The sequence below is a fragment of the Sphaerulina musiva genome (genome assembly GCF_000320565.1).
Source record: "Sphaerulina musiva SO2202 unplaced genomic scaffold SEPMUscaffold_2, whole genome shotgun sequence".
NCBI classification, from domain to species: domain Eukaryota; kingdom Fungi; phylum Ascomycota; class Dothideomycetes; order Mycosphaerellales; family Mycosphaerellaceae; genus Sphaerulina; species Sphaerulina musiva.
In genome coordinates, this window is record NW_016017384.1 from 694,618 (window position 1) to 718,459 (window position 23,842).

The 23,842-nt window shown below is 48.5% G+C and overlaps 7 protein-coding genes across 7 annotated transcripts; 4 read left to right on the forward strand and 3 right to left on the reverse strand.

Moving 5' to 3' along the window:
- Window positions 1–109: 109 nt before the first annotated feature.
- SEPMUDRAFT_130845 (uncharacterized protein) lies at window positions 110–2,136 on the forward strand. Its single transcript, XM_016902381.1, has 2 exons — window positions 110–972; window positions 1,091–2,136. The coding sequence occupies exons 1-2, from the start codon at window positions 189–191 to the stop codon at window positions 1,804–1,806; spliced, it is 1,500 nt and encodes a 499-aa protein (XP_016763207.1). The 5' UTR covers window positions 110–188; the 3' UTR covers window positions 1,807–2,136.
- A 2,251-nt stretch (window positions 2,137–4,387) lies between these two features.
- SEPMUDRAFT_59516 (uncharacterized protein) lies at window positions 4,388–9,234 on the reverse strand. The gene is made up of 2 exons (XM_016909495.1): window positions 8,919–9,234; window positions 4,388–8,862 (listed from the first exon to the last, which is right to left on the reverse strand). Exons 1-2 carry the CDS (start codon window positions 8,991–8,993, stop codon window positions 7,132–7,134), a joined length of 1,806 nt encoding a protein of 601 aa, XP_016763208.1. The 5' UTR covers window positions 8,994–9,234; the 3' UTR covers window positions 4,388–7,131.
- On the forward strand, window positions 4,673–7,099 carry SEPMUDRAFT_38644 (uncharacterized protein; the record flags this gene model as incomplete). The annotated part of the gene is made up of 4 exons (XM_016908712.1): window positions 4,673–4,902; window positions 4,963–6,236; window positions 6,369–6,673; window positions 6,728–7,099. The coding sequence occupies 4 exons, from the start codon at window positions 4,673–4,675 to the stop codon at window positions 7,097–7,099; spliced, it is 2,181 nt and encodes a 726-aa protein (XP_016763209.1).
- Window positions 9,235–9,275: 41 nt separating the features above from the next.
- SEPMUDRAFT_59519 (mRNA splicing factor) lies at window positions 9,276–10,731 on the reverse strand (the record flags this gene model as incomplete). The annotated part of the gene is made up of 1 exon (XM_016909496.1): window positions 9,276–10,731. One exon carries the CDS (start codon window positions 10,729–10,731, stop codon window positions 9,664–9,666), a length of 1,068 nt encoding a protein of 355 aa, XP_016763210.1. The 3' UTR covers window positions 9,276–9,663.
- A 161-nt stretch (window positions 10,732–10,892) lies between these two features.
- Window positions 10,893–12,908, forward strand: SEPMUDRAFT_147061 (uncharacterized protein). Its single transcript, XM_016904059.1, has one exon. The coding sequence runs from the start codon at window positions 10,959–10,961 to the stop codon at window positions 11,805–11,807; it is 849 nt and encodes a 282-aa protein (XP_016763212.1). The 5' UTR covers window positions 10,893–10,958; the 3' UTR covers window positions 11,808–12,908.
- SEPMUDRAFT_161343 (uncharacterized protein) lies at window positions 10,893–12,908 on the reverse strand. Its single transcript, XM_016907931.1, has one exon. It carries the CDS (start codon window positions 12,894–12,896, stop codon window positions 12,423–12,425), a length of 474 nt encoding a protein of 157 aa, XP_016763211.1. The 5' UTR covers window positions 12,897–12,908; the 3' UTR covers window positions 10,893–12,422.
- A 250-nt stretch (window positions 12,909–13,158) lies between these two features.
- On the forward strand, window positions 13,159–16,860 carry SEPMUDRAFT_11021 (P-loop containing nucleoside triphosphate hydrolase protein; the record flags this gene model as incomplete). The annotated part of the gene is made up of 1 exon (XM_016900833.1): window positions 13,159–16,860. A coding segment is annotated over one exon (3,702 nt), but the record flags the coding sequence as incomplete, so codon positions are not given.
- Between the last annotated feature and the right edge of the window lie 6,982 nt (window positions 16,861–23,842).

A 23,842-nucleotide genomic window follows, 5' to 3' on the forward strand; every position in this document is an offset into this window, starting at 1 on the left:
GGACCTCCCTCTGGACTAGCGGCGATAGCTCCGCAGCAGAGGTGCACTGGTGCAGCTTCTCGATTTGAAGATACAAAATCATAACTCACAACACAATCCACCCGACCTTGCCCATCACCTCAAACCACGCGAGCAACCAACACCACAACCGAACTCAACACTGCACTTCACACAACAGATCTCACGCAATGACTGTCGCCGACACAATACAGCACGCCGCACAGAGCGCCAAAGAAGCAGTCGGCTTGGGAAGTGCCGCATCCGCCGAGTCCAAGTCTGCACGCAAGAAGAAGGCGAAGGCGGAGGCCGCTGCGACCAATGGCACTAGCTCGTCGTCGACAGCGCTCCCCAAACCCGCGTCCCAAGAGAACTCAGTCGCCGTGGAGAACACGACGGAGCAGCACGAATACCTCAAGGAGCTGAACAAGCAGATCCGCAATACCAATAAGAAATTGCAGGGCACGCAGAAGGTCGACGCCATCTTGGAAGCGAATCCCGGTGTGTCTCTTGATGAACTCGTCGCTCAGCGCAAAATCAACCAGGACCAAAAAGAACAGGCACAGAAGAAGCCCAAGCTCCAGGCACAGCTCGCCGAGCTTGAGGAGCGCGCTGAGCACTACCGGGCATTCGATGCCAAATACCAAGAGCTGTTTGCAAAGCAGCGCGAGGAGCTCACTGCCGAACACGAGCGAAACACATCAAAGTTGCGAGAGGACTTGACACTCGAGGGTGCGTCGAGTGCTCGAGCAGAGCTGCGTAAGAAGCTACTCACATTCTCCCAATTCCTCCGTGCTGCGGCTGCCAAGCGTGCAGCAGAGGAAGAGACGGATACCGAGGAAAGCAGGGCGTTCGAGGGTGCCCTACTACTTGTCTACGGAGGCGATGAAAAGGCTGTTGACGCCGCTGTGAACCTTATTGAGGGTAGCCAGGAGCCGGTCCCAGCCATCGACGGTCTTCCAACTCGCATCACTTGTAAGTTTACTCTTCTTCTGCACCGTCCAAGCATTGGTATAGTGCATCCCGACTTCTCTTGCGCTTCACGTGCTCCATGACCTATTCGAGTCGCACAAGCACTGATTTCACGGTATAGATGCACATGTCAAGCAAGCAGCGCTTGCGCATGCCCCATTCCACAACGAGGAGGCATGGCTTGAAGGCGTGGAGGAGGCAAACGCAAACGAAGAGACTTCTGGATCAGATCCAACCATCACTCACGCTGGCCTCACTGAGATCGATGCACCCACCGGCACTGGTACCCACACTCTCCCGGAACCTACAGCAGTGCAGGGAACATCAGGAGACGGCGGTAACATTGCTGGCGAGCGATGGGACACCAATGCTGCCGGCACGTCAGCTGGTGCGGAGAAGAGCGGACTGGACGACAGCTACGAGATGGTGCCTCGTCCAAATGAGGAGGTCGACGTTCCTGCTGCAGCACCAGTACAATCACAGCAGCAGAGCACCAGCTGGGCCGAAGAATCGCACGAGGCTGCAACGGGCAACAAGGCGGGCGAAAGCTGGGATACCAAGGCACCAGGCGAGACCAACGGCAGCTATGGTGCTGAGCCAGCTCCTGCCGACGACGGCTTCAGCCCAGTCGCGGGCCGCCGTGGTGGCCGTGGCAATACCCGTGCGCGTGGCGATGGCGAGTTCCGCCGCGGTGGACGCGGTGGCCATTATCGCGGTCGCGGCGATGGAGAGAACCGAGGCCGAGGCCGAGGAGGATATCGTGGACGTGGTGGTGAAGGCGGTGGACGTGCACGCGGCCCTCGTGGTGGCGCTCCAGCCCTTGCCGCGAGCTCGTAGGTTCACCTGTGCGCATAGGCCGTTGGTCCTTGTCAAAGGCTGACTGGTCGGGACATTGCAACAATACCTGGATCCACGGTTATGAACTACCGAACACTTGATTGCGTTCTAGCATCTGCATGGGCACGGGGAACTGGAGCACGAGAAAGACGAAATGTACAATAAGAGGACTTCTGGGAGGCAATTGCCGCAGCTAGACCCTTCTTCAGGCTAGAATTATCGTCGCATTGGCGATGAATTAGTGCTCTGTATAAGTAAGTAATCGAAGCTGGATTCACCCCTGTAGCTTGATATGATAGCGTTCAAGTATAGATGATGATGATGGTCCCGGCTCTGTACGCGGCCATATACTCAATGGTGTCCGTCCCCTAACGCATCCAGCAGGGTGATCTTTTCTTGAAGCTGACCCTAGCATGCTGTATAAGGAGGTAGGTACCTGATGTACACCTAAGGTACCTTACCTACATGATGTTCCCCATCTCGCAGCTCCTATAAAAGAAAAAAGAGAAGGGCGCTTTTGTGTCCTTTCTCATTTCCATACCACCTCCTCTCTTCCCCTCCCAATCGATTTAAATGCTATATTAATATATGCATAGGTAAATAGAAAATTGCTCATCTCTCCAAGGTATTGGGTCCTTCAAGGCAGGTAGGTAGGTAGGTATCGAGTATAGAGGACTTGACTGATTTACTCTTTTGCTGTACTTAGATACCATGTACTTATAGATTCTAGGTTCATTATACAGCAAGATTTTGTTTTTCTAAGAGCGAAGAGGGAAAATGTCTATAGCTTCTTTGCTATTTGTACTCTTTTGTTTGTCTTATCTAAGATACCTAAGGTAGGTATCTACATAGATGATCTGATTACTTAGATACAATATGCTTCTATAGCAAGACTCTAACGACGAGGTTCTTGATAAATATTTTTTGAATTTAGAACTCGAAGTAGTAACAATAAAACAACATTTCTTGAGGGAGATTGAGTAGCAGTTACTAGGTAGGTGCCTCACTGCGCAGTTTGATTAAGGTAGGGAAGGTTCCGTTTTACTTTTTCTTTTTTTCTATAGCCCTTTTGATTTTCAATTTTTGATTTTGATTTTAATTTCTTTTTACAACAAAACTATGCTTCAAACCGGAAAGAAGCCAAGCCAAGCCAGCTAGCCAGCCAAGCGAGGCATAGCCGCTTGCATACCTTACCTCTCTACCTCCTAGGGTCAGGTACGTCTTGCTGAATAACGAAAGAATGCTTGGCAGATTTATTTTGGTATACAAGTTCACTGCACTGGCCATAGCCGCTCACCTGTGGCTTAGTCACACACAGACACTTTCCTAGGGGCACTGGGGCTTTGTCATACAGTTTTCCTCCCCATTGCGTGGCTTAGGTAAAAAAGTCGTCTAACAACAGTCCAAGTCCGGTATCCCATCTCGTATATTGTTGTTGGCTAAAGGTATTCTGAAACTGACTTGGAATTTCTTCTCTCTCTCTCTCTCTCACCCGTGGACTTTTCCTTGCACCGCAGCCAAGAAGGGGCTGCCAAGCAATCGGAAGTGAGGTAAGGTACATGTAGGGGAGTGTTTGAAGACGAACGGGAACGGAAAAAACAAAGGGTGCAGAAGGCAAGAAGAGGAAAAAAAGGCTGCTGGTCTCCCTTACCAAATGTGGACGTATGCCAAGGGAGAAAGAACACGTTTGGATGTCCCAGCGATGCTGCTGCTGCTGCTGCTGATGAGGATGATGATGATCCGTCCCTCCGAGACGAGCCTAATCTCAGAAGACATAGTCGGAGGGTGGTTACGTCCGTAGGTAGTGGCATCTTACCTACCCAGGTATGAATTGACATTTTCTCTCTCTGGTAGAAGAGAAGGAGCCCTGCGTGAAAAGCAATCATCTTCCGCGCTCCTAGATGGATGATGGATGATGTACGCGATCAATAGGACAGAAGACACTTTGCTTCATCATTCCGCTCTCGTGATCTTCGAGGGCGGTGCTACAGTACCTCCTACTGCCTCCCTCCCTCGTAGCAATAATCGTCGCAAAATATCCATCTTCCCCGTTTGGCGCCTGGTGGGCTGGCTTGCCGTGAGACTCCGCCAGAAAAAAAACATATCATTTCCTTTGGAGGGTGTGTACAGCCTGTGCAGGCAGACAGGCATAGTAGGGGCCCTCAGTCAGGGAAATGGGGGTGGGGGACAGGCCCTCCGAATCCGTACAATGGGCAGTGTTTTTGTACACAGGACCAGGAACAAGAACTTTCTTCTCGACGAGCGGACCACTCGCAAGGGAGTATAGATCTCTGGGCTGTGGTCCTACCCGGAGCATGGAAAGGGGGGTGGGGGGAGGGTAGAATGTGATGTAAGCGAGGGCTGCGCGCAACGACAACATTACTGTAACGCCAAGCCACCTGCTTGAACTTCGACCGAGAGAGCCGCGCATTCCCAAAAAGGCTAATTGTTGATCCTGGGTCGGATGCCGAAGATGCCACTATGCGGCTGTGATGTCGTATGGGAAGTGAATGGGATCATCGTCATCATCATCATCAGCACCAGCATCATAATAATGGCAGATGGGAGCCAGAGTTGGTGTGCTAAATATACCTCCCGATGCTGCTGCTGCTGCTGCTCTCGTTCTCACAGTATGCCATTCTTGGTATATGGAATGTTTGGCATCAACAGGCTAACAGCAAATAAACCACGCCAAGGCCAGAAGACATACGCAAACCCCGCTGAGTCCGCCGTCAGGACGCTTAGTCGACAGCACGACGAAGGATGATATAACTACCTTACCTATATAGAAGAGTAGAAGTGTGGCAATTCATTCATTCGACCCCAGAGGTGCCATGCCGCTTTGGGATATCTTTTCGTCGTCGCCATGTTTAACACATTCCAGGTGATTACCTCTTCGGAAATCGCCACGACCGGCAGAGGTGGACGGCCGCAGAGGAGCCCTCGACGTATTTCCACAGCCAATGCATGCGTTGAATGCAGAAGGCGAAAAATCCGCTGCGATGGCCTGCAGCCCTGTGCACAATGCGAATGGTTCAGGATCCCGGATCGATGCATGTACTCGAAACCCACACAGAGGGTGGTGCCTCCGAAGAGGTATGCGGGCCGCCCAACCAGTTTCATATGTGCCAGATGGATGTTGACGACATGCAGTAGAATAGTCGAGAGACTGCAGTCGCAAGTCGATCAATATCAAGCAATTGTCGCACAATTGTTCCCCGGTAAAGATCTCCAAGAGGTCGTTGCCTTGTCCCGAGACGGAATGATCGATCTGGCGATGAACTTGTCAGCAGCGGGCACATGCCGTGATCACCACCATGGTCGCCCACTTGCACGGCTGCAAAGCGTCAGCAAGTCCGAGGGGATGAATAATGGTCACGATGCGTCCGAGGAGACTCCAGATCAATGTCTGGAATTGGAAGACTTGAAGCGCCTGCACGACATTATCCAAGGTACACCCGATGATATTGTCCAAGGACTGTCCTTGGTCGATGAAGCCTCGTCGTCGTACGTCGGAGTCTCGAGCATTACCACCGCGATCAAAGTGATGTTCGAAACTGTCCCTAGGGCTCGTTCATTCATAATGCCAGCGCAAACTGTTGGTTCGAGCGTCGAAGGCACATGCTCGCGGCCCCATGACCTGGATCCAGACCCAGACGAATTGCCACCGGAAAGTATCGGCATCAAACTCATCGACTCTTATTTCGCACATGTACACATCCTTATGCCAATGCTGGACGAAGAAAGCTTCCGATACCGCTATCAGCATCAATCGCGACGAGATCCACCCTGGTTATGTCTATTGAACATGGTCTTTGCACTTGGCTCACTGTCGCGCTCGACATGTGACAGCGAGGAGCATCTCGTTTACTACCAACGTGCTCGAAAGCACATGGATACGGAGACTTTCGGCAGCGGTAATCTTCTAACCTTGCAGGCGTTTGCATTACTTTCGGGTTGTTATCTCCGTTTTCTGAACCGATCAAACGAAGCATACGCCATAATGGGTGCAACGCTCAGAATGGCAATCGCCCAAGGGCTGCATCGGGACAGTGAAGCCCCACCAACTGTGAGTGTAGCATGCCAGGGCGACGCAGAAACAACCACGGAAGCACGCAGGCGGACGTGGTGGACACTTTATGTCCTCGATACCTGGGCTAGCAGTACCACAGGGCAACCTTTACTCGGCAGAGCTGTTGCAGGGATGACGACTCGTTTTCCTCGATTGCCAGAGCAATTGGACGATACACAGCATACAGGACTTCTTCCGTTGAGGCATAATGTCGCATACTGCAAACTGGCCACCAAGGTGCAAGATGCAGTTGCTGCTAATATCACGATACCATTCGAAGAGCTTCAGGCTCTAGATATAGAGCTCGAAAGGTGGCACGAGGAGCTCCCTCCAATACTGCGGGATGCCATTGAACGACGTGCTCAACATAAGCAAGTCCGTGAGAGCGCGGAAGAGCAGCAGGCCAGGATCTCGCTCAGGCCGGATCGGCCTCCATCCAGGAGCAGGACTTTGTCAAACTGCTCTCAACCACAAAAAAGAGGCCCAATAGACTGTCCAGGAGTGCTGCTGACGCCGCGAGCCATCATGCACTGGCGCTATCAGAATCTCAAGCTATTGATGTGCAGGCCCACACTGCTTGCCACTGCATTGCGCGGATCTTCTTGGTCGACTATGTCAGCTGACCAACGCCTGATCGTTGGTAGATGTCGCATGTTCGCGACCCAGACAATAGCAGATATTGAGACTTCATGCCAGGAGAACTTAGTTGCAGGTGGGCACGCCGTGTGGATGATGTACCAAGCGGTGATGGTGCCACTCGTCTCGCTATACTCCAATCTGGCGCGGCCATCCGCTGTAGCAAGCTCGCCGCAAACACCAGGGATCATGGACAATCAATCAACTCGCGAGAGCGACGACGAAATCGAGAGCTGGGAACAAGACGTGGAGAAAGCGATCACTTTCTTCGACAGGATGCAGCCCTGGTCGCTCGCAGCGGGCAAGTGTCGAGACACTGTGCAACAGCTCTATAATGCCATGAAGCTCGTTGCACAGGAGTCAGTGGCACCTCGACCCCAGGCAGATGCTAGTGCGCCATTGTCGACCGTCTGCGAGCCACAAACCATGGTGCAGCACGATTCCGTGCACATCGCCGAGACTATCAGTCCCAACATCAACAGCGACGCCGTCATGACCGACTTTTGGGACGATATGATGAGAGAACTGCCGAATTGTTTCAACCCCCAGTACGAATGGTGGACCCCACAAGATTGGCCATCGTAGCAAGGACGGCCAGATGAGCGAAGAAAGTCAGATCAAGCCATGATAGTCTCCCAGCCGTTTTGTATCACAACATCGAGCCAGTAGACGTTTTTTTGTCCCGCATCAATCCTCCTCCACGTCTCCTTGACAATATCGATGCACACTCTGATGGGTTTCGGGGGCAAAAGCGTCAGACAGGTTGTGAGTCGATCAAGTACCAATTTTCGCATCAAAGCAACTTCTACGAAATGGCTGTCGACCTCCTCGTCTCCATCTGGATGATCAACACCTGGCAATTCGCAGACAAGTTCAGATGAGAGAATCACGAGCAGGAAAGGTTGAAAGTCCCGAGTGCCAGATTCGAGGGGCATAGTCTCTAGCAGTCTCAGAGCTTCCAGCGCGAATGACGTAAGCCACTTGCTCCTTCTATGCGCTATGTCCATGGCATGCTCATCTGGGACCAGTGGTGCAGGCGCATGATTGTCCTCGACCGAGAGCCTGCTTGACAAGGTGTCGGGAAAGACCCGATAAAGCTGTAGCAGGCCTGCATAGCGATACAGCTCGGCTAAAGTGGTGAGATGCCAGACCGGTGTCTCTGCGTCTTCAGGGTGAACTATATTGTTTGCATCGGGGTGCCGGCATGCGAGAAGTTGGTTCTCCAACTCTCGCGCTCGTTCCAGATCGTGGTTCAGTTGATGCACATAGGCCTGTGTGACAAAGCCCTGCTGTCGATGGCGCTTCCGATGCGAGCGGACCAGTCTACCAACATCTGCGACGATCTCTATGGCATCGCGAGCGACTCCTGTCCAGGGGTGGGCGATGTGTTTGGCCGGTTGACAAGTGAGCACAGGTCCCAGCGGCGTTGAGCATTTCCGAACAGCTGTGTCATCTGCGACGAATGTCAACAGCATCTCCCAAAACACCATGGCCTCTCTGAAGAAATTGAAGCTGTTCAGATTCACTTCGTGTTGTACGAGCTCGCCCGTGGCAGCCAGATCATCGATGCGGTCTCGCATCATGGCATAAAAGTCCAGGCCTAGGTCAGTCGCATCGTGCCAATTTCCAGTAGGACCGAACATCATCAGAGCAAGCAACGCTTTGCTATCGAGCTGAGGTTGACTGAATATCAAGTTCATGGCTTCTTGACGAAGCTTCCTGCCAATAATATTGAATCGAGGATGAATTTCGTTTAGACAAGCGGCAGCCATTGACTGCGCTGCGAGACTGATGACCTGCGAGTGACTATGCATGTTGGACACAACAGATCTGAAAGGGTTCCGGTAATCGTCATAGACGGCATATAGCTTCGAGACATTCTTGAAGTAGTACGATAGTAATTCTGAAGGCTGGTGCGCCAATGATGCTTGTGCTCGTGGCTGAACCTCTCGCTTATGCGTTCGTAAAGATTGTAGCATGTCCGAACGCTGCGACGGCCCTGCTACATCAATGGTAGCGATATCGGTATTTTTGGGCTCGATGAGCTGAGAAAAGTCCAGAACATGAAATGGTTGGTCCTGTAAGGCGAAGCTATCCCACAAGGGACTGGCAGGAATGGATGCGGGAGTTTCCTCTGCCACTGTTGGAGTAGCCATCGGCCTGCCAGGCGGAGATGTCATTCCCAGCCAGTCGAGGTCAACGTCAGTATCGTTGTGGGTGGTGGCATGTGTGGCAGCGCTGAGGTTGTTGATGTCGTTCAGCCACTTGTACTTCTGCACGTACCCAGGGCACGCGATACCAAGTCGACTGCATCGACCACACTCGGGCTTGGTTTCATCACATTTCAACTAGACTGTGGTCAGTCTGGAGACGCACACCAAGCTTCTGCATCGTGAGGGCTCACATGGTGGGCCTTGCAGCGTGAACATCCTCCGCGGCTCTTCTTGGTAGAGCGACGCTTCATGCCGGCCTCAGGCATCGTGTTGATTCTCCTTTCAGCTACAGATGAGGTATACCGATGGCATTGGTGCCTCGGATTGTCGCTGTGGAGTGATCGGCACTATCGCACTATCAAGCTGAGGTGCGCAGTGGGGTGAGCCAGATTTGTTCCTGTCGTTCCGCTATTGGGCGGTCTAGTGATTTATACATTATGCTATCCCTGCAGCGCGATCATTGCACTTTGGAGCGCATTGTGAGATCAGAAGAACGAGAGCCGGGATGAAAGAGGCGAAGTGAAGTGAAGTGAAGTGGGATGAAGTGGGGTGAAGTGAGGTGAAGCGAGGTGAGGTGAGGTGAGCATGAGGCGGCCGCTCAGAGCAAAACTGCGCGTCGCTTCGGATTGCCGCAACGGGCAATCGAATACGGTTGTGCATGCCAAGTATCGTGAAGAACTCATATAGGTACCGCTAACTTCACCGACACGAACTGAACCATGATCTTTCGACTGCTTCAAGATGTTTGTGATATGCTTCCTGGGGAGCGCGTCAACTTCTTCATTCACTGCACCGAACGTGATGCTGCAGGTCATCGAGCGCGACCACAAGAGGACATATCGTGGCTGCTGGGCTCGGTCAACGATGCACTCTCGTGATGCTGTGGCATGGAATTCATATTGGACTGCTGGTTTTTAGAACTGAGATGGGCTGATATCAACCCATCAGCTGTCCAATATCAGTGGGCGGCCATCTCGTCTGCGCGAAACTCAAGCAACGCTTGATACCCTGCAGCATCTTCCGCGTAGTCTCATCACTCAATATATGCGCTTGATTGTTGTCGCCATGAAGCTTCTCTCTCGCGCTTCGCTCGTGAATGCCTACCATGGTGACTCCGATGGGCCACGCAGCTTTTCCAATACTGAGCCTGAGGTACGCATCGTTCGCGTGCACGTAACGCTTCTTCTGCGCAAGATCTACAATCTCTAGAATAGGCGGCAGGATAGCCTCGTCAATGGTGTTGGTCTCGAGTTTCTTGAACAGAGGGACGAGATTGTCTTTAGCCGCGATAAAGGAGTTGTACGCCTGCTTTCCTGTCGCAGAGTCTTTGACTTCTTTGCTTCGCCGGGCAAGAGCATTTTGCCACTCAGAAAGCAGCATATCGAAGTAAGATGCAAGCTGGCGGAGGAGGAATTTCTGAGCTTCTGGGTCTTTGGGCACGCTTTCCGGCACTTTCATGTCGGCCTCCGCAACCAGTTCCAGGGTTGTAGGAATCGGTCCTGTGGTCAACTTGGGTGCCAGCGCTTTGGCTGTCAGCTTGCGGAATCGTCGAAGTCGCTGGACATGTGTCTCGCCAAACAGGATGCGAGGCTCGCCCATATCGTGCAGTTTCGCTAGTAGGCTCTCCTCTGGCAAGTCCTCTTCGCCCTCCTTCAGTGGCGCCGCTTCGTCATCTTTCTTCTGCAACTCTGGCAGACCCAGGCGCTTTCTTCGCGCTCTCTCCGCCGCCTCTTCTTCCTCTTGTCGCAACTTCCTGCTTTCTATCGCCAATCGCTGCTTTTTCTCCTCGCGCGCGCGCAGCCGCTCTGCTTCGTCTTCCTCTCGCTTGCGCTTCTTATCGAGTCTTTCCAATCGTTCCTTCTCCAGTTGTTCCTGTTCGCGCGCATAGTCTGCTTGTCGTTGCGCCTCGATTTCCGATCGCTTGAGATATTTCTTGCCCTTGTCTTCCGGTTTGGCTGCAGTCGACGACGCAATCTGCGACTTCATCAGGCTGGCAAAGTCCATCGTGGCGGTAATTCGTCAGCTGCGTTGGTATAAGAGAGTGGGAAGATGATGGAGTGGCATGCAACCAAAGAAACTTGGAAGCCAGAATCCTGAGCTGTTTGGCGAACTAAACTTCGACAGCTCCATCAAGCTTTCTCCAATACACCACCATTGTTGATTGCAACAACTAGACACTAATTTGCATTGTCCATGCGCGTATAACACGAACGCGTTCTCTCACCATCACGATGGCGCTTCAACCCGAAGCCGGCAGCAGCATCGATCGCGCAACGACGGCGCCTTTCCTCCTCCGCCTCTTCTGGCGACAGTCGCGTGCTCTCGACCCGTGGGAATTCAGTGTCGCGCCTCCACCAGATACTACCAACATACCCGACTACTCCTCTCTCCTTCCTTCGACGATCCGCTCACAGAGCGTCCAAATCTACACCTGGCCCAACTGTACCCTTGGCGAGCTCACAGCCCTTTTCACCTCTGTCCTGCCATCCGGCGTGATACCTTCCCCGGCTGTGGGCACGCGTCTGGTCTTCAAATTGATATTTCCCGACACGCGCGCGACAGTGGTGGAGGGGAATCGGGGGAAATGGATTGACAAACCACTGGGCTCGGTGGTGATTGGAGGCTCTGCTGCAGATCTCCAAGACGATGAAGACGAGATGCTAGATATTAAGGATAATCTGGAAGGGGATGCGCATAAGACTTTGGCTGGTGCGAGGTTTGTGATTGGAGACTACGTTGCTTGTTCGATCTATCCCCCGGGAGCAGATGGTAGGGTGCAGCCACTACCACCACACGGTGGCAGAGGACCACCAAGGGATGGTGGATACGGAAATCGTGGGCCACCTCCACCAAGAGAGAATGGTTATGGGGGAGGGAATGACTACGGGAGAGGTGGTGGTGGCTATAGCAGAGGCTATGGGAGAGGAGGGCCAGGATATGGGGGGTCACGAGGAGGCGGCGGAGGGCCTCCCGGAGACTGGCGTAGAGGAGAACGACCACCTGGGGGCGGATATGACGGCCCTAGAGGAAGTGGTGGCGGAGGTTACAGAGGCGGTTACGGATCAGGTCGGCCCTATTAGTGATGGAATAGGCCAACGACTATGGAGTGCACGAGAAAATCACCTTACGTCCAATTCTCCCGGGGTATCTACTGGTTGTATGGATCAACCAGTGTGTTGAGATTAGCGAAGGCGTCCTGGTAAAAGAAGTTCTAGGCTGCATGTAAACAAAGGAAAGGGAAAACTTTGGTCATTTCTCTTGCTCCATTAGATGGGGTAGCATGCTGAGGAGTGCATCGACTCATCGAGCAAATACGGTATTGAAGTGCGCTGCACATCATGACATGGTTTCGCACGACTGCAGTCTGCAGCTAGCTTGGTCTATCCCACTTCATGTCATCCTGCAGCAATCTGCTGGTCACTTCTCGTTTGGCTCGCTCCTTATTTCGAAGGATCGAAACACTCCGAACCATGCTCAGATCAAGATGGAATGTCGACCTTAGCGATGTGCTTTCCTCGTAAAGTCATGCTGATTGTCCACTGCAGCAGTTCTCCCTGATCAATTCGAGCACTCGAGCTGTCGAGAGCCGCCCACGTGGTGCCACAGCTGATCAAGTAGATCATCGGAGATGGGTCCACGGCAGACATGACAGTTCCAGTGCGCGCCAGCGTCAAAAATTGGGCACACGACATGCTTCACAACACCGCCAACACCAGCCCCACAGCCTCATCAAACTGTGCCCTTCCCGTCAAACTCCCTGCAGCGTCCTCCAAGCCCAGCCCCACGACCAACAACCTCTGTTCACTCGGCCGCTTCATCAAAATCGCACTAGCAATCGTCGTTGCCAATGTCTGCCCCACAACCTCATCCTCGCGCTTCGTGCCACCGAGAACAGTCGTAGCAGTCAAGTGGCTCATGGGAAGCAAATCATTCTCGGGATCTCCGCTTGAAACAGGATTGGGGTTCATGGGGTCTGCTGAGGTTGATGCTAGTGCGACATGAGCCCAGTGCGATAGCTTGCCGGCTTGTGAAAGCGTGATGATGATCTTGTCTGCAAATGCAATCGATGTTACGGTGGTCAGAGTGTCGTTGACAAGTCCCGATGTTGACCTTGAGGGCGCTGGAAAGGGCGCTGGATAGACATTCGCTTGAGCTGTCACGGCGGCCATGATTATACCTTTTCCCCCCTGTTAATTTCGTCTTTACTGAGTCTGCCCTTACAACCGTGACGTGAAGTGAAGCTGAGCACCTTATTTCGCTCCCCAATGCCCTGCAGCCAGCTAAAGGTTCTCGGCACGGGGATGGGGGAACGGGAACGGACCGAGTTCCGATCCCTGTAAAACGTGGAGGTACCCGCTCAAAAAGTGAAATGCGATGCGACTGTGCAGTGATTTTGGAATTTGGATCATCACGCGAAACATGCCGCCCAAATTCGTGCCGCGGGAGAGGAAGCACAGAAAGATAGCAAGACAAAAGGAAGCAAACCGAAAAAATGGCCTGTCCCTGCACGAAGAGGCAGATCAGGCCAATGCCACCGAGATCGTGCCTGCGACTACGAGTGAGAAAGATGAAAGGCGACGGAAGCTGAAAGAGGAATTGGTGGCACTTCAGCCCGAGTCGAAGGCTTCATCCAAGAAGCGGAAGCGGCTGGACAAATACGTTGAGACGAAGCTCAAAAAGGAGGAGAACCAGGAACTGCTCAAGAAACTCGCTGCGCACAAGGTGGACACGAGTCTGCTCAGGAGCTCGAAGCAATTGAGTCGGGTCAGCGATACTAGGCGGGAACAACTGCAGCGAGCATTGAAGGAGAGAGAGGCAGGGATCAAAGGCAACTACGATGATATTCTGTTCGAGCGGCGACCAAATATACCAGAAGCCATCGAGGACGATTCGGAGGGTGACGATGGAAGTGTCACGGGCGCGCCGCAGACTGCCATTTGTGTCGAGAAGCCGGCTGTCACTCCTGCTGTGGTGGTCTCGGGCGGAGGCTTGAAGAGACCCTTGGAGCTGGACGACAGTGGTCAGCCTATTATCGCGCGGAGAAAACGCCAGAAGAAGTCGGCCGCAAAGAAGCCGCGTCTTGTCTTCAACCCGGAACCAGCTCAGGAGAGCGATGAGGAGGATGAGGAGGATGACCAGGCCTCGCAAGAGGGCTCCGATGTATGGAATGGCTTTGAGTCAGATGTAGACCAATCGGAATCGCAAGATTCTGATAAGTCTGAGGTTGATCGCGACTCGAGTGACTCGGATGAGGATGAAAGCATGACAGATGATTCGGGAGATGATGATGATGAAGAAGAAGACGAAGACGAAGACGAAGTCATGGCTGACGACAAGCCAGCCCGAGTGTCTGCTTTCAAAGCATGGGCAGACTCGCAACGAAATGAGGTAGTCGGATTCGCTCCCTCATCTATAATAGATAATCAGGATGCAGCAAAGGCGGTATTCAAGCCGAGGGAAACAACACCAGACCCAGTTGCCATGGATCTTGCTGCAGCATCACAGCTCACAGAAAGCACTTACCGACCCGCAAGTTCCGTGGTTGTAGAGCGAGATCCTCAGGTCCAGGAGGCGCGGCTGAAGTTGCCTGTCGTGCAGGACGAACAAAAGATCATGGAAGCCGTGCATCACAATCCAGTCACGATAGTGTGCGGCGCAACGGGGTCTGGAAAGACGACACAATTGCCACAGATGCTACTGGAAAATGGTTATGCTACCAAAGGCATGGTTGGCATCACGCAGCCTCGAAGGGTCGCCGCAACATCTGTCGCAGACCGTGTCAAATACGAACTTGGGAAGGTGTACGGCGCGCAAGTTGCACACCAGGTCAGATTCGACAGCAGTGTAGGCCGAGACACACGGATCAAGTTCATGACTGATGGTATTCTGCTACGCGAGATTTCGCAAGACTTTGCCTTGCAAAAGTACAGTGCCATTGTCATAGATGAGGCACACGAGCGCAGCGTGAATACTGATATTCTCATCGGTATGCTGTCGCGCATAGTGCCCCTCCGTCAAGACCTGAGTCGTGAGAAACCGGAGGAATTCGTGCCTCTTAAGCTCATTATAATGAGCGCAACCTTACGGGTCACCGACTTTTTGATGAATGACAGACTGTTTCGTAAGCTGAAGCCGCCTATTGTCGAAGCAGAAGGACGTCAGTACCAAGTCACAGAGCATTTTGCCAGAAAGACACAGCGCGACTATGTTGCCGAAATGGTTCGCAAGGTCGCAAGAGGGCACAAGAAGCTGCCACCTGGAGATATACTTGTATTCTTGACAGGACAAGATGATATCCAGACAGTGCAGAAGAGGTTAAAAGAGCAGCTGACGCTCGAGAGCGCCAGTTTCCAACTTTCTGCAAATCGCGCGTCCAGAGACAAGGTGATCAACGACTTCATGGAGGACGACGGAAAAGGCGAAGCCGACGATACAGATTCGGAGGCAGAGATCACCGGCCTGGACGAAGTGGAAGACGATGATGCAGAATTTGCGGTCGATGTGGAATCAACTACTGCCACAACGGCGCGAGTGCCTCTCAAAGCTCAAATCCTGCCTCTGTACGCGGCATTATCTAAAGCCCAGCAAGATCAGATCTTTGTTAAAACACCAGAGGGCGTTCGGAAGATCATCCTCGCAACCAACGTGGCTGAGACGTCGCTCACTATAGATGGTATCAAGTACGTCTTTGACTGTGGTCGTAGCAAAGAGAAGCAGTACGACATTGAGACCGGTGTCCAACAATTCGTGGTCGACTGGATCTCTCAAGCCAGCGCATCTCAAAGATTAGGTCGTGCTGGACGTACTGGTCCAGGCCACTGCTACAGATTGTACAGCTCTGCAATCTACGAGCGCTATTTCGAGAAGCACACTTTGCCAGAGATCCTGCGGACACCCATAGAAGGCACAGTCTTGCAACTCAAGAACATGAAGGTGGACAATGTGGTCAACTTTCCGTTCCCCACCCCTCCCCAGCTCGAACAGCTTGCTCAAGCTGAGCGCTTGCTCAAGAATTTGGGCGCTATTGACGCGAGAACTGGCCAGGTGACGGCAACAGGCAAAGAACTGATCAACTACCCTGTCAATCCTCGCTTTGGTAAAATGCTGATGCTGGGTCGACATTATGAAGTTCTTGCATATGTTGTCGCTCTCGTCGCAGGTCTGGCAGTAGGTGACATCTTTATTCCCGAACCTCAAATCGCGAAGAAAGATGGCGAGGAAGAAGACAGCGATTACGAAACCAGATCAGCACGGAAGCTCATGGACGCCGCAGCTCAGACCATGTCAGAGAAGCGTCGTCAAGCTTATGGTCGTGCTCGAGAAGCACTTACCTACAAGGGCGACCCTTCTGACGCCATGAAAGTCCTCACCGCCGTCGTGGCCCATGCTCATGCAGAAGCAGAAGGGGAATCGGCCGCCTTCTGTGAGAAGCACTTCCTGCGGGAGAAGGGCATGACTGAAGTACAAGCCCTACGCCGGCAACTTCACAATCTTACCGAAGGCCTTCTCAAGGAAGCCGCTGACCGCTCATTCAGGGCAGCGCTCCGCCCACCCTCCGACAAAGAAGTCGGCCGCATCAAGCAGATCGCCGCTGCGGGCTACATAGATCAAGTAGCCGTACGCTATGATCTCCTCCCAGGAGCAGTGTCCATAGGCAGAAAGCCGCAGCGCGCAATCGAAGTCGCCTACCGCACACTCCAAGCCAGCACGACTGACGTGGACCGGCAAGCGAGCATGCAAGAACAAGAGCGACAAAAGTGCGTATTTGTGCACTCCAGCAGTCCTCTTGCTCGTCTTTCGCCCACCGAGATGCCACCATACATTGTCTATTCCTCACTCAGTCGTGCAGCAGCTCGCACAGTCGGTGCAACTCAGCGCACACGTCTGCATCCCCTCACGCCCGTAACGCAGCCGCAACTGGCCAGTTTAGCGGAGGGCACGCCTTTGCTAGATATCGGAAAGCCGATTGGTAAAATCGAGGAACTGGCTGGAGGGAGAAGACAGTGTTGGGTATCTGTTGCTCTGCGCGATCCATCCGCAATGGGATCGACCGGCTGGCCCTTGAAAGCGTGGAAGGTGGTGCAAGTCAAGAAGGGCAAAGAGTGGGTGATTGAAAAGGTATTAGACAGAGGAAAGTACCTGTAGGTCAGGTCGGTTCCCTACATATAGGCGGCTCCTTGCAAATGCCTTTTGTGAAACCCTCTCCTCCACTTTCACCCTTCCTCCGATGAAAGAAAAATATCCGATGACTAATCAACCAACCCTCTCACGTAAGTATTGAAGCTTTTTACTTTTCCTATCTCTTTTGGGTCTTTCTCATGCAAAAAAACGTGACCACACAAAACAGCCCTGCAATCAAGGAGAAAGCTCAGTAAGGTAGTCGGAGGCGGGAGGGAGGGAAAGTAAAAGTAAAACTCACGTACCAGCAACTTGTTTACTAAAAAGCAGCATAGAGAGAGAGACGGAACAGAGAGAAGTTAGAAGGCAAAATCCGCCCAAACCTTCTTTTTTCGTAGACGGTAAGTTTAGTAATAAAGTAGGTAGGTACCTTTTACAAAACACAGCATTATGGTTGAACCTGGTTCGTCCCAAAAAGAAAAACATCAGAATCTCACGGTCAATTGGTTCCCAGAATCAGCACACTAGTGGAATGGCTGCGGGAGAGAGTAAGACGGTAGAAATTCAAAAAAGAGAAAAGAGAGTAAGAGGTGTTAGTAACTGGGTCAAGGTCAGGGGTATAACCGATGTCGCTTAAGCACAAAGATATAAGGTACGGGTAGGTGCATTAGATACTGAATCAATTTAATAGCTTATAATCTTCAATAGGTTATAAGCCCGGACAGATTATTATAGTATTTAACTACTAATTTACAGTCAATCTCGTTTATAAGCTATATATTATTATTATTCTCTCTACCTTTGAGTCTCTAGTATCAATCTTCTTAGTGTCAATTTTTCAGTGTTCTTCTACCTATTTAATATTAAGAAAATCTACAATTCGATAGTACAACGCTATATATAAGAAAATTCTAATAGATACCCCGATACCGTAGAGATACGACAACGAGTAACTAACCGGAGTCCGCATTTTTTAACGCTACGAAGCTTATAGCTCTTAAAGAATTTTTTATCTTACGACGCTAAACGGAAGTCGAGGTTTACCCTCGTATTTTATACCCTAATCGAGTTTAATGCTTACTCTTTTAAGTTCCGCTTACATTTTTCTAGTCTCCGTAACCTACTATACCTAATATACTCAGAGATTTTACTTATTAAGCTTCGAGTTATTAAGATCTAGAGTACTATATATCTACGGCAAAATGCCTAAGAAACCAGAGAATAAAACTCTAGAGTAAGTAGCAATTCGCCGTTTAAAGGCTATAGAATACGTACAAACCTACCGGTAGAAACAAAAGCAAAAGAAAGACGTATACGATCTTCGTATAAGACAGCTTAACTATTACCCCCCTCGCGTACCTCGCTATTATTCAACTCTTGAATTACCGCTTGTTACTCGGAAGGACCGATTAATTACTTTCTTCGATATCGACGAATAAGGCAATACTATAAAATTACGGGTACAAGGCGGTAATAGTTCTATATACCTATTAAAAAATCTGTAACCTGTCCGCCGTACCGAGGCTATAATCAATTTAGCTACCGATTAAAGCTCCCCTACGTAAGCCCCCTAACTTCCTCTAGCCTAGGAGAACTCGGCCCTAGATTCGTCTGGTTTATCTTCTAGTTTATCGAGTAACTTATTAGACTTAACTAATTCTAGCGACTCTATAACCGATAACGAAGAAAGAGACTCCTTACCTACTCGAGAGAGTTTACTAATAATCGACGAGTTAATCCGGCGATTTGCTTTAGCTCTAATCGGCGGAATTACTATTAACGATAATATGTCTCGCAGAGGTAGCCGCAGCAGCGCTGCTAAACTAGTAGCTTACCTAAATGAAAATTCGCGAAAATATATTACTAAGTACCAAAATGTATATAAAGATACTAAGGCGTTTGATTATTGCTCTATACTATTAGGCATAACTAACTATAATAACTAGATTCGAGAGTTCTCGATTGCTGTACAAAAAGTTGGTTTCCTCTTACTATTTAACGGAAAAGATACAGAACCGACAGAAATTAATAAGGACGTACCTACCGATAAATAGAATAAGTATATGCTCGAAAGGATATCGTAGCTAGCAAGAAATAATTCTCTTATAGGCTATATTTAATCCAAAGTTGTACCTTACCTTTATACTAAGATTATCGACTACAAAGTTGTTTCGGAGGCCCTTCAAATTATTAATTACGAGTATACTAGCAAGGGGGCTAACCTTATAATATCTTATCTAAGAAAGCTGCAATCGTATACCTTCGATAAAGCCTTATCCTTCTTAGAATTCTAGAATAAGTTCGATAAACGATTTAACGAATTCAATCGTCTTCGAAGTACTATAGTTTTTGATAAGGATACTAAGTGTCTCTTCTTCCTTATTGCCCTTAGACTACGATTCAAGTTATAGGTTATAACGATAACTCAAAGTTCAAGAATCGTAGGTTGTAGGAGAGAAGGACAGGAGTCGTATAATTTCGATACCCTCTTAAGTACTGCTTAAAATTATTAGGAATTAGTTAATCGAGATAACGATACGGTACTGGTTCTAGGTGAAAATCGCTCTTTTGCTACTAGTTTTAGAGGACAAAAGCGCTCTTTTAATCAAAGATCAAATTACCTACCGTTTAGTAAACTCGTTGGTCCGGCCAATATAAAGTGTTAATAGCCTAGATACGGCGAATCAAATTATACTAACAACGATTGCTTTAAACAAAATACTAAGAAGTATAATAAAATAATAGCGCAGAAGCGCGCAAAGGGAGGTACAATAGGATTAAACTAGGTCGCTGTTTACCCCTAGAGACAGGCCTATATTAGCGGAACTAGTACTTTTGGTTCTACGGACGATACTAACCTAAATTAAACTAGTCAAAGTTCTACGGTTCAAATCAATACTAATAGCAACTTTTGCGGAGGATTAGTAGTCCTCGACTATTAGTAACTAACCGAGACGTTTACGGACTATTCGTAGCTTAACGACTTCGCCCCTAAGGCCTTTACGACCTTTGCTCTAGATATACAGTCTACCTTAATTGCCTCTTATAAGGCTATTAAGGATAATATATAACCCGCGGTCAAACGGACGGATGTTAAGAACTTAACGTTTCAAAAGTTTGATTAGGTAATTGACTTAGGAACTTAGGAACATCTCTGTAATAAGCGTAATATATTTACTAAATATATTCTACTAGCAAAGCTAATTAAAATAATTAGTTGTAGAAAGGGCTTCTTCGTAGTAGGAGTTAGAAAGGTTATACTTATAGTAATACGCCTAAGTAGAGCTATTAATATAGTCTTAACCAAAGTCATTTACGTACCGCAAATAAGCGTAAATCTGTTATCGGTCGCGAACCTTAATCGAAACAATACTAAATACCGATTAGTTATAGGATCGTACTACTTTATCGACCGAACTATAAAACAGATAGTCTGTATAGGTATATAGTACGGCTCGCTCTAGAAGCTCGATGTCTCTTTAGGACGCTCCTACTATTTATACTAGTTCCAGTTTTTTAACGATAATAGCGAGAAAGGGGAAATCGATTTTTCGGCGTCCTTTTTCAATTAACGTACGGTTCAAAGACTTCCGCTTTATATTTAGTATTAAAGATTAGGCTATATCGGCAACAAGCTACTCCGGGAGCTTCTTAAAAGGCAATCTGTTCCTTTCGTCGATACCGAATATATATACGAGTCGTATAATTATAATAAGATACGACAAACACATCTACGATTAGAACCAATTCGAGAGATAGCGCGTATTAACAAAGTTTATATAGATCTTTGCGGTCTACTACTACTCTCCCGCGTAGGTAAAAGATACTACCTTCTTATTGTCGATAATTATACTCGATACACCTAGGTATATACCCTAAAATCTAAGGAATTATCGGAGGTTTATCGTTGCTACAAGGACTTTAAGAGGAGAATAGAACGCTAATTCAACGCAAAACCCAAACGTACAAGAGCGGACGGAGGAACGGAATTTACTAATATTATCTGCCGTACCTCTTATAAGGCAGGTCTTGACTTTACGATATTAGTACCCTATTAGCCTAATCAAAACGGTATAGTTAAGCGGAAGCACTAGACCTTATAGAATATTATTCGCTATATAAAATAGGATAGATACCTCCGGAACGAACTCTAGCCCGAACTTGTTAGAGCCGCGGTCTTTATTAGTAACCGAGTACTATTAACTGCGCTTCAAAACTTTAAGAGTCTATACGAGGCCTTCTACGGTAATATACCTAAGGTCGATTGGATACGCCGAGTTAGATACAGAGCATATAAACTCGTTCTAAAGGCGAAGTTCCTAAAGAAGTACGATAAGAGGGCTTACCTACGAATTCTAGTTAGTTTTAAAGGTTATTACGTCTACAGACTCTAGGACCCTATTACGGGGACTATCGAACGGGCAAAAGAAGTCCTCTTTAATAAGAATGTTCGCCTTAATTATCAATTAATTAAGGTACAGCTTCTACCGATAGGGGCAAATAAGACTCCGCTATAGGTACCTAAGTGCGTATTACCTACTAGCAATACTACGTAGTTATATAGCGAGCGCTTTCCGGGGAACTTACTACTACGTTAAGAGCAATTAGCTATACGATCTAAGTAGGAGAAACATAGATTACAAGGAGACTAACTACCTCCGAATCTAGTACTACTAATTCCGACAACGAAACCAATACTAATCCCGGTTCTATTCAACCCTCTACGGCCTACTATTCTAGTACTTAGCTACGTACCCGCTCCTTCGTTCGTATACGTAAATCAATCCGACCAATTCTTAGTATTTAACGTATCTCTTAAGAAGTATATATCTAAACCAACTCTTAAGTTTGAAATTGAAGACAACTAACGGATTCCTATAACGTAAGAACTACTAGAGAATAAGGAATTAACGATAATACAACTTGCGGAGCTAAATCCTGTCGTACTAAAGACCTATAAAGAGGCTATTATATATCTATATAGCAAATATTGGATCGAGGCTATCGAAGAAGAGTATAAGTCACTTTAAGACAATATAACTTAGGACGAAGTAGAGGAATCTATAGTACAATCTCCGACTCTTACTAGACGCTAGGTATTTACAGTCAAACGAGGCTTATAGGATAAAATTACTCGCTTTAAGGCTAGATAGGTTGTACGCGGTTTTGAACAATAAGAAGGTATTAACTTTAGGAAAACCTTTGTAGTAGTAGTAAAGCCGATAAGCTATCGACTAATATTCGGACTTGTAGCAAAGAACGACTAGTATATCTATTAAATAGACGTTAAGACTACTTTTCTTTACGGTAATATTGATTTAGAGATCTACGTAGAATTACCTCCTAGATTCAAGAAGTTAGGAAAGGTCTGCAAGCTAAACAAGGCACTTTATAGATTGAAATAAGTACTACGAATATAGTACAAGATACTTACTAGCGCCCTTAAGGAACTTGGATTTAATTACTGCCCTTACGATAACGTAGTATTCCGTAAAGGGTCTACCTATATTCTAGTCTACGTTAATAACCTCCTAATCTCTAGACCTGACCTTAACCTAATTAAGGATATTAAACAATTACTCGAACAACGATTTAAGATAAAGGATATAGGAGAATGCTAGTATTTCCTAGGCATTGCGGTAGAAAGGGAAAAAGGTAAGATTCGACTAATACAAACAGTATATCTCAAGTTAATAATCGAAAAATTTGGTCTGTTAAACGCTAACCTAGTAGCTATACCCTATGTAACGAACAAACGATAGGAACCAACGCTACCCGAATATACCGCCTCCGCCGAACAACGACTAGAATACTAATTAATAGTAGGGTTATTAATATACGCGATACTTAGAACTCGACTAGATCTAGCCTTTTTAGTATTAATAGCAAGTCGATACTGCTCAAATCTATTACCGGACTATTAAGAGCAAGTCAAACGGATTATTCGCTATATACTTAGTATACTAGACGCTAGACTAGAATTTGATAGAACCTCTAAGGTAGAATTGATAGGCTTTACCGATATAGAGTACGCAGACGATCGAAAAGACAGCAAATCAATCGGTAGTTACGTCTTTACAATTAGGGGAACGGCGGTTAGTTAGAGGTATAAGAAGTAGACAACAGTTGTACTCTCAACCGCCGAAGCCGAATATACAGCCCTATACTATATAGGAAAGGAGGCCGTCTAGTTAAAGGAAATACTAGAATTCTGTAAAAGGATAAGATATGTAGGCTAAAGTATCTAATAGAAATGTACTACTCGAATCGCTTAGGAGAAGAGTAGGAATACGTCTTCTCCCTCTGTTTATAAGTGTATCCTCGGAGTACCTAGAGGCTCTAGCCTCTCGGGTCTAATTTGGAATATCTCGATCTGAGATCTCCTACTCTAACTCTCTATAAACTATCTTGACTCGGTATCGGCGGTAAAGGTCTAGCCTGAACCCTCTTAAATCGTAGTAGCCCGTTCTGGCCTATCTTAGGTGCTCCCGGGCTATTCCGGGTCTGTCCTAAGATGTCTGTATCGCTATCTAGTCTAGATCCTAATATTGCCCCCCCCGTTTTTGCGGTTGTCCTCGACCGTATAGGCCCCTGTTTTTTTCTCTTTGTTCCTAGGACAATAAGGCATTGAGTAAATGAACTATAGAAAGTAATAGATCGCATTCGTCCGCCCTAGAATCTAATAGAGCCTTTTCCGGCGAATGCCTTCTTTTAGTATAGAAAAGGGCGTCTTTTCCTAACAATTTTCTCTCTCCTTATACTAATATTGCCGCTTTCCCAAATTTTTGTAAGTAAACCATTTTTCCTACCCCCTGTCTTAATAACTCCTCCTAGGGTAACCGGGGCTTTCCGGCCTATTCTAGGGCATTCTTAGCTAATTTGGACAGTAGTATACCTATCTGACTTGTCTTACTATAGCTACCGCCTCGCTGCCTAATAGCAATCTATACGTCAATTGCATTAGCGTCCTCGGCTCGGCATCGGACGCTAAGGTCGT

Excerpts from the sequence above, each read along its gene's own strand:
- SEPMUDRAFT_59516 (XM_016909495.1), bottom strand. The coding sequence starts at position 8,993 with ATGCCTGAGGCCGGCATGAAGCGTCGCTCTACCAAGAAGAGCCGCGGA. Across the intron at positions 8,863-8,918 it reads CACGCTGCAAGGCCCACCAT|TTGAAATGTGATGAAACCAA; the intron begins GTGAGCCCTCAC and ends ACCACAGTCTAG.
- SEPMUDRAFT_161343 (XM_016907931.1), bottom strand. The coding sequence starts at position 12,896 with ATGGCCGCCGTGACAGCTCAAGCGAATGTCTATCCAGCGCCCTTTCCA.
- SEPMUDRAFT_147061 (XM_016904059.1), top strand. The coding sequence starts at position 10,959 with ATGGCGCTTCAACCCGAAGCCGGCAGCAGCATCGATCGCGCAACGACG.
- SEPMUDRAFT_130845 (XM_016902381.1), top strand. The coding sequence starts at position 189 with ATGACTGTCGCCGACACAATACAGCACGCCGCACAGAGCGCCAAAGAA. Across the intron at positions 973-1,090 it reads TCTTCCAACTCGCATCACTT|ATGCACATGTCAAGCAAGCA; the intron begins GTAAGTTTACTC and ends TTCACGGTATAG.